Source organism: Ctenopharyngodon idella, chromosome 12 (assembly GCF_019924925.1).
Source record: "Ctenopharyngodon idella isolate HZGC_01 chromosome 12, HZGC01, whole genome shotgun sequence".
Classification (NCBI taxonomy): Eukaryota; Metazoa; Chordata; class Actinopteri; order Cypriniformes; family Xenocyprididae; genus Ctenopharyngodon; species Ctenopharyngodon idella.
In genome coordinates, this window is record NC_067231.1 from 1290169 (window position 1) to 1300094 (window position 9926).

Sequence of the window (9926 nt, forward strand, 5' to 3'; positions counted from 1 at the left end):
AATTCAGAACACAGATACAGACATTTCTCTCTCAGGTGAACACTGCCCCCTTGTGTCTGGCACCCCATATGACAACTTGCATTTGTCTGAAAAGAAAGTGCAGCCGATTGTTCAATAATCCAACCTTTTTATTGCTTAAACTGCCATTTGGACGATCTATACCAAAATGATTATTTTCTGCGCAGAACTCGCTGGAAATGAAACGACACATTTGGGTAACATTGACAAATAAAACATCATCTGAGGTCTGTAATATATCAGCAGCTCATAAGGTCACAGAACTAGCAGAAACTTTTGGGTTTGAAGGAGCATCTAACCAAAGGGAAGCCCAATCCTGTTCCTGGAGATCCAGTTCAGATCCCACTCAAATCCAACACTCCTGTCTGTAATTATCAAGTGCTCCTGAAGGTCTTAAATGGGTGGTTGATTATGATTTAACTTTAGTTAGTGTGTAATGCTGCTGTTTGAGCGTAAACAACATCTGCAAAGTTACAACACTCAAAAAGCGAATTCTGTAAAATTGAACTTTAAGGACTACAACAAACGGCTGGTAGGGACTACAATGAGCTTCTTCCCAGGTTAGTGACATCACAAACCCTTGTATTTACATAAACCCCGCCCCCGAGAACACACAACAAAGGGGGCGGGGCCATGTTGGGCTGCTTTAGAGAAGAGGAAGAGTTGTTGTAGTAGAGTGTTGTTGTCATGCCGTCATTTTACGCCGGACTGCTTCACAAACGAGGGTCAATTCAACACAAAAGATTAACATGACGGCACATGCTAGTGGATGAGTTGAATCAACTCCACAGCAACTACATAAATTTATCCACTAACCATTCAGAAACGTCTAAAAGTTGTAACTTCTTCCTGAGTCTCTCCATCAGTGTCGACTCCGGTTTGAACAATGTAAGGATGAACACCGTTACTGACAATCCTCATTTTGGCTGCGTGAGATTCTCCGGCTTTGTTGTTGTTGAGCGACCGAAGCGTGAGCCGTTAAAGCTCCGCCCTCTTCTGGAAAGGGGGCCGGGAGCAGCAGCTCATTTGCATTTAAAGAGACACACACAAAAATGGCATGTTTTTGCTCAAACCCAAATAGGGGCAAATTTGACAAGCTATAATAAATGATCTGTGGGGGATTTTGAGCTGAAACTTCACAGACACATTCTGGGGACTTATATTACATCTTGTAAAAGGGGCATTACAGGTCCCCTTTAATTAGCTGCTTCACTTGTTTTGATCAGGTTCGAAGCTGAACTTTGCAGGAAGGTCGATCTCCGGGAACAGGAATGGGCAAGCTCTATTCATCAGTCATTCTCGATTATGTCCATTCACACAGATAGAAAACATGGGTGATAAACATTACGAAGATGCAGCTGAAAGAATTTTGGAAAAATCTTTGTGATACACCTTTTTAATCTGCATTTCTCAAAAACTAAAACGAGGAACATGTTGTAAATAAAGAGAATCAAACATTGATCACTCAACAGAATACGGACATGTAAACATCAAATCGCCAAGGTCAAGTTTTTATAAAAATGTATCAAAGATCATTTGTGAAACGCATGGATTTTCTGTTTCACGAACGCGGCCGACTGTGTTTGCGAGCCTCTGTTTTCAAACAGTACCACTAGAAACCAGAGACCTCGGCATTGACGTTAAAACCTAATTTTATAATCCTTTCGGTTGCTTTAGATCAACATTAAAACAGCTGTTTAAAAAATGGCCACAGAAACACTTGAAATTATGACATGCGACTAAATACGCCACTGTGGAAAAATAAGCTTATTAAAAAATAAAACTGGTATTTCTCAGCATATACTGACAAAAAGTTAAATACTGAATCATCCTGACCGAAAGCTGTTCTCAATCGGTGACGGCGCACATGCAGGAACATACAAATTAAATCTCTTGTCAAGTCAAGAAGTCAAGAAGTGAGGCTCTGTCCAACGTTTGGCACTGGCATTGTAACAGAACAAACTGCCATCGTTTTGAGTTTTCCTGTAGTTAAAAATCACTTTTAAAAATTTGATCAGCCACAATAAAACCTGACACCGCACAGGAACGGCCTCACTAATTTACTACAATAAGCAACTGAACACAAATAGCAAGAGCGTGTGCTGGAATGATAATAAGAAATAAAACAGCATACAATTCCTATAAGTTCATGTGTAACCGTGATATCGAAGGGGAAATGAGGCGGTAAGGCTTGAAGAATATAATCAGTACAGCCAAACATCTTACTCTTGTTATATATGTAGGCAGTTAATCTTATAAAACTAGTCTTAAAAAACTAACCTGCACTGTGAGGGTAAAAGAAATCAGAACGGTTTTAGAATAACTCTACTATAAATATATTTATACTCCTCTACTGTTTTTGTTTACTGCTTGGAATTAAAGGTAAAAACACTGGATGCGATTTGATTGGAGGAACGTACGTTTTGATTGTCTGTCCTTTCATTTGGCTCTAAATGTCCGACGATGAAAGCGGCTGTTAAAGCTCTCGCGGGAAGCACTTGACGAAGCGCGTGACGATAACGAGCCTGTGAACGCTTGGGATTACGAGGTGTAGATGAAAAGCTGACGGTGTGATGGACCCTGCGGTTGAGGTTTTTTGGGGGCGGGGATTCTCAGACGGAGAGCGACACGAAGCTGTTGTACTGCTGGATGTTGCGTTTGAGGATGTCCGAACACGGTCCCAGCACACGCTCGAAGCGCGGCCTGTCCAGCTTGACGCATTTGAGCGGCCCGCGGGCCACCACGGTTGCCGCACGGGGTCGGTTCATCAGCAAAGCGATCTCGCCTGGAGAAACACACAAATATTACAATTCAGGTTATGTTATTTGTATATAGATTCATGAATAATTATCCCATTATAATGAATAAGCTGTATCATATGCAATAAGATAAATTTTATTGACTAACAGATCATATTCAGACCGGTCACACTTTATATTAGGTGTCTTTAACTACTATGTCGATACATCAAAACAACTTCTTGTATTGCAAAACACTTGTGCAGCTATTGAGGTGGGATATGGGTAAGGTTAGGACAGGTTTGGTGGTATGGGTAGGTTTAAGGGGTAAGGGAAGGCCAACAGTGTAATATACAGAAATTAATTAAATAGAAGTACAATGTAAAACATGTATGAACACAAGTGCATTGTATCAAATGATTAAAGGGATAGTTCACCCAAAAATGAAAATTTTCCCATAATTTAGCCCTTTCAGCCAAACACAATCGGAGTAATATTAAAAAAATATAGCTGCGAGCAGCAATTATCAGGGTTCAAGCGTTTTAAGGCCTTTAATCACATGCGTAAAAAGGTATAATGTTTTAATTAGCAAGCCTGTAACCATCTCGATCATAGATGCCAATACAGGCAATTTACCAAAGGAAATATATGGTTTATAAAGCTTTTTAACAGTTATCGAGGTTGAGCCAAAAACCTAGGAATAGTTCGCCAAAGTTGGTTTTTGAAATATTCTCCAATATTTGACGAATGATTTGATGGACAGCGGCGGTCTTAGAGGCAAAGTTGCTCAGAATGAGGAGTTCTACCATGTGGTGTGAATGTCGTGGGCGTGTGCGAGAAATCACGTGATATACAATCCTTTACACATGTGAAAAACGCAAAGGCGCCACCCAGTGGCCGATTTCTTTCGAATTTCTCACAGCACTCTAGGCTCTAGGGTTTCGTTCCGATCGGCCTCCGTTAACCTTGTCTGATAGCTGCTCAAAATTCATTGGTCGATGTCAGACATGTTTTTTGATACACGCCAGTGTCCTCACAGACAATCATGGCACCTCGGACAAAGACACCGCATGCCAATTTTCAAGCCAATCGGACTAACGGTAAAGTAGTTATAGCCATTTTCAAGTTTTTTTCCATGTTATAGCGCCACCAAGTGGCCAGTCGCCACGTCCTTTTTCACGCGACCACAGAATGAGCTCTTACATAGGTGTGCCAAGTTTGGTGAAAATATCTCATTCTGTTCACAAGTTATAGCCATTTTAGTAAAAGTGGCTCCGCCCACTTTGAACATTTTGGCGCCCTTAGTGACCGTGAATCAAAATTCCAACTTTTTTTGATAATTATTGACAATCAGACTCCAGAGAAGCACTGGTTTGGTTCCGATCGAGTCAAAAACCTAAGACTAGTTTGCAAAAGTAGGTTTATCAAAAAAATCCAAAATACCCGGAAATTTCACCAGAACAACGAGCGAATCAGAGGCGTGCTTTTTGTCCATCTTGAGCCAAGACGATATAACACACTTGAGTCTACGCCAAACGGTTTAGGATTTTCACCACTGTAGCGCCCCCCTCAGGCCGATTGGGGTGAGCCTTGGTGACATTGTAGATGTGTGAGCGTGGATTACTTTTATGATTGATGGATGCACTTTTTTGGGCTTCAAAATTGCGCCACCCATTCACTACCATTATAAAGCTTGGAAGAGCCAGAATATTTTTATATTTTTAAAAATCTCCAATTATGTTCGTCTGAAAGAAGAAAGTCATATACACCTAGGATAGCTTGAGGGTGAGTAAAACATGAGGTGAACTATCCCTTTTAAGCTAAATGATAAACTATCCCTTTAAGAACATGTACTGGAACATCCATGTTTTTCAACACTTACCGAAGTAGTCTGACGGTCCTAACCTGCCGACCTCTACAAACTCCTCATTTTCTGACCTACGCTGCAGAACGGCTGCACATCCCTGAGGAAAGAGAGATGTCATGACTTTAAAAATCACAACACCAGCACAAACCCTGACACGCTTTCAGCAGATGGGAAACTTCACCTCCAGGATGATGAAGAACTCGTCCCCTGGTTCTCCCTGAACCACAATCTTCTGGCTGTCCTCAAACTGCACCGGCTCTAGAGCATCAGCCACAGTCAGACGTTCCCACTTATCCAGAGACTCTGCAATGATCCCATACACTCACGTCACAGGAACTCACGAGATATATCTCTCTCTATATATCACTTAGATAGATAGAATTACCTAATATCGATACTTTGCTCAAGAACTCCTCATACATCTTCCTCTTCCTCAGAGTGCTTCCCTATAGTCAAACACAGGATATGTTCATGTTTAGTAATATGAAGTGCCTCTGAACACTGCAGTGATGTGAGGGAAGGTCAGGTGTACCATCAGTATCCTCCTGTAGCTGTCTCTGTCGATGCCCCAGAGCTTCACGTTGGTCTTGGCTCTGACGGTGGCGGCTCTCGGGGTGCCGTAGATCAGAGCCAGCTCTCCAAAGCTGCCGCCCTCGCCGATGCTGGTGACCCACTCACTGTTCACATACACCTGTGAAGAAACACCTTCGTCACGCTTTACTGCCGTAATGTGGCGTGTGAAACAGGATACTGATTGAGAACAAATCCAGAGTGGGACTTGATGTTCTCCATCAGGAATTGTTTGGGCTGAAAAAGTTTATGGTTTATTATATGAATACATCCTAAAGTGAGGAGGTGTAACTTACATCCATTTCACCCTGGTCAATGACATAGAAGTTATCGCCCTCGTCACCTAGAAAACAAGTGTGAAATTAAATAAATGTACAAATAAGGTCAATATGACTCTTCATACTGTAAGTGTTTTAGAGTTCTACCTTGTTGGATGACGGTCTCTCCTGCAATGTAGGTGACTGGAAACATTGCGTCAAATATGTCACTGTAGGTTAAAACAGTACAGAAATTTAGTTAGTAAATGATCTTTCACGCTTGAACAAACAATAACACACAGAATTATGCCAAAATACCCGTTTTGTGGAGTATCCTCATAAGAGCAGTCTTAAATGAGTTAAATAACGTCTTAAATGAACTTAAAGAGTTGGGAGGAAATGAGATGCGCGTCATGTTCGGCAGCGGCAGCTCTTAAAGTGACAGCAGCCTAATAAACCAGTTGCTGTGATGATTTCATTAATGTTCATCATAACAGAGAAAACTGTAGCTTTAATAAGGATTAATCTATATTTCATTTATAATTTATGCAGTGAAGACTGTAAAGTGTTTGATAACTTTATTCAATTTCTGTATATTTCCTTCCTGTTAGACAGGTAAATATGACATTTATTATAATGGGTTTATGTGAAGATTGTTTTCAGTTCACTTAAATTGATATTTTTTAAAGCCTAATAAATGTTGAAATTGATAGATTTCAGTTATACTGTAATGTTGAATGTCTATAATTAATGTTTTTATAACAGTGAATCTGACCTTCATTCATAAAAAGATGCCATTAAACAAATATTTAAAATATGCTGTCTTTAAGTTAATTTGGAGAGTAACTGTGAAATTATTACAATATAAAAATGTTAAAAACTCCACAGAAAAAAAAAAAGTGCAATTAATTAGTTAATTTTTAATAGATTGACAGCACTAATTACAAGTTTCCTGAAATGTTGTTTAAATATGCAAATGAGGCATTATATAATTAACAATGAATATTCTGCATACAATTCCAGAACAGAAATCTGAACATCGAATAAAGCCACGTTTAAAATTCTTTTGGGTATTTACAGATGGGATTTTGGGTATGTCTTTTATTATCACTCCATAAATCAGAAAATACTTTCATCAGCCAGATAAGAAAAATTAATTGTCACCATGTTGTTTGGAATAAAATCTGATTTTTTTTTTGCCCACATGTGACTCACATCTGTTTTCCCCATGACAGTGTGAACAGTACAAACCACATGGAATCTGATCGTTTCAATTCCGATTTGTCCCACTTCCATATGTGGTACTAAATCCGACACAGGTCAGATGTTTTGTAATGCGACCGCAGTGTGAACAGTCGGAATTCATGCAATTTTTACGTCACTCGAGATCAACTTTCGTCACGATTCTGCACTCATGGGAGTCTATTCAAAAGATTTAACATACCCAGTGTTATCAAGACAGTTGTGAAAGGTAGTCAGAAGGACAGTGATGTATCATAAGTTTCAAAACTCTGCTCTCTTTTGTCATATCATTGTCTTTATTTTTCATATTTCATATTGCCTGCGCATAATTTCGATCACACTATAAATAAACGCATTATCGCTTACTTTAATGCCCTCTGTCATACGGAAGTAAACAGCGCACTGTGTGTGTCGCCAAGTCCGCCATTTTCCTGCAGAATTGGGTTAATTTTTCACTGTTGCCACCGGGTGTGCCTCATACATCCTGAAAAGTGAAGCTGCGGGCTCCTAAACACAGGTCATAAACCCCGCCCTCTCCATGTAAAACGAATGGCACTTGAGTCAAAATAAAAAAAATAAATTACGCTTCAAATGAAATTTTCCGAAAGATGGATTTGGTCATTTAAGGTAGTTGTTATCACGCTGATATATATTCAATTGTTCGTTTTTGTGATAAGTTTGATTTTAGCTAGCAATTTGATGCTATAGAAACGGGGCGTGTCGTTATGATTGACAGTTGTGACTGACAGCTTCTCTGAGGACTGTCGGAGCTTCGAGGGCAGCTTGAAGATATATAACTAACTACTAATTTTCGATTTCTGTGTTATTTCACACCGACAAAATGAGTTGTTCAGCAGTAAACTGTACTAACCGACCTACAGGATCTGACGGATCACTGAACTTTTTTCGGTAACGTTAAATGTGGGCTTTATAAGCTAATTAATAAATGTTATTAGCTAAGATAACACGCCTAACATTAACCATGTTGGAAAAAGCAGGTGATCATTATCTGGCAGTTACTAATTATTTTTACGGGTATAAAATAATAATTAGCAGGACAAAACTAATGATAGCCTACTCTAATTAATTATAGAGCACTGTCTACAGCAATCGATCTCCTGTAATGGAGATTTAAACTTGATTTAGGACCGTTTCTGACATTTTAGAGTTGTTTCTAGTGGCATATTATATTGAGTTTTTCTACTGAATTTGCTGTTTCAAAAATATTATTGCTCTAGAAACAGAATAGCCTATTATTTTATAGGGGGAATTTAAATTGTGTATAATATATAACCTATTTAAAATACATCAATGATGACGTAGACGTCTGAGCGGAAGTTTGATACCGTGACTCCGCCTCCGGACTCTACTGACGATTCCTTCTGCGCATGCCCAGGCTCCAAACATACGTTTGTGTGTAACATGTCAACGTCCATCGTCGTACGTTTTACATCCAGTTCATTACAATGGAAGGAAGCGGCGTCGCGTCGTCCACCCTATTTACAGTCTATGGTTGCCACAGGTTGTTTGCAACTCCGTGGGTTAAAGCGACCGCACTAACGTGATATTTAACCCCCGGAACACGATTTTTACCGGGATACCCCACGGAACGCGATTGGGCTAGTTTTGGACTAGTTTTGACGAGCATTTGAGTGGATTTTGTGGTAAAGTCCCTGTTTGTATCATTCTTTTGTGCATGCAGGTCAGTTCAGAACCATGATCTGTTCACACTGGAAATCTGATACTGGCCACATTTAAAACAACAATGTGAACAGATATACAAAAAAAATCAGATCTGAGCAAAAATCGGAATTGAGCATTAAGGCTCGCAGTGTGAACGCAGCCTAACTGCAAATAGATAAAGTGCAATAAAATAAACCCTGCATGTTTTTTTTCCACTAGTCTGAAATAATAAAAACATCTAAAAAGGCCCATAATCTCAAAACTGGCCAGTGCAGGAAAAACAGTGTTTTTGCACGTAGTGTTTTGCTAAATTAGAAATAAATAGTCACCTTCTTTCATTGTCATCCAGATGTGAGAAGAGCACGTTCTTTTCGATGGCTTTGGCAAGAGCAGCCATGGTTTTGTAGTCTTTAGGGATGACCTTCACAGAAGACAGAACACATGATTCACCTGATTCAGACTGATTCACCTGAATCAGACATTATGCCATTCTGAGAAATACAGACCTTCCTGACGTAAGAGGCGGCGTCCTCCTCGGTGTAGACCTCTGCGCTGATGGCTCCTCTCCGCCTGCGACCCTTCACCACAGGGTTCATGGGAGGAGACGCCTCATCTTCACGAGAGTCGGAGCGAGAGCTGGCCTTCTGCTGGTTCAGAAGCTGCTTCGCTTCCTCCTGGAAAAAAAAGGAGGATTTTGGTTGGATTTGAAGTCGCAATGTAGCACATATGTGATGTATATTCGAATGAAACATTATCAGGGAAAAAAATGAAGAACAGGACTTAGTTCTATCCATCGGCTGTTGGATTTTGGGATGTGGGTGTGACACTCAAATCTCAAAGTTAATGTAAGAAAGGGGCGGAGTTAGTGAACAAAATGATTGGAGAAATTCATCGATTGCTGCTGCCACTGATTTATAAAAACAAAAAGCCATCCGAAGCTGTGCTTGTTTTAATAAACACATCCCATCTTTCTTAACGCAAAGTGATGTCAGCGAAGGTTCCAGATCTCTAGGATTCTGTTACGTCAGAATTATCCAAACGTACAAACCTTTTCCAGCCTTTCGAAGTGTTCTCTGAGGAAGGCCATGGGTCTGTCGGGCCGTGAGGTGCACAGCTGGACGATGCAGTCCTTCAGCAGCTGCTGGATGTTGTGTTTCTGCACGTATATCTCACATTCCCTCAGACTCTTCTCCTCTCGCCGCTCGCGCTGCCTGACGCCATGATGAACGCTAGATCTGACCTCTGACCTGCAGTGGGCAGCCGTATTCACAAGCAGAAATCAATAAGTTAGGGTTAAAATAAGTGACACAAAGATGTTGAATAAATGAAATATAATAGATTAACCCTCTGGTGCTCTTCAGTCATTTTTGACCGAAAAATTTTACATTTTTTTTTTTTTTTTTACTTCATCGGAATGGTACAAAACTTGGTAAAGGTTTTGGCACTTGATATGTGAACACACACACACAAAAAAAAAAAATCATGGACATGATTCGAAAAGGTTAATTTGTCCTGATTTAGTCACACTAGTGGAAACTTCTGGTACTGCGT

At 40.1% G+C, this 9926-nt stretch overlaps 1 protein-coding gene across 1 annotated transcript; it reads right to left on the reverse strand.

Moving 5' to 3' along the window:
- Positions 1-107: 107 nt before the first annotated feature.
- On the reverse strand, positions 108-9620 carry prkar1ab (protein kinase, cAMP-dependent, regulatory, type I, alpha (tissue specific extinguisher 1) b). The gene is given in 11 exon segments (XM_051914511.1): positions 108-2803; positions 4639-4720; positions 4805-4926; positions 5009-5069; positions 5156-5314; positions 5490-5536; positions 5619-5680; positions 8705-8796; positions 8882-9049; positions 9424-9575; positions 9578-9620. Coding segments are annotated over 11 exon segments (1137 nt in total). The 5' UTR covers positions 9597-9620; the 3' UTR covers positions 108-2630.
- Positions 9621-9926: the final 306 nt, after the last annotated feature.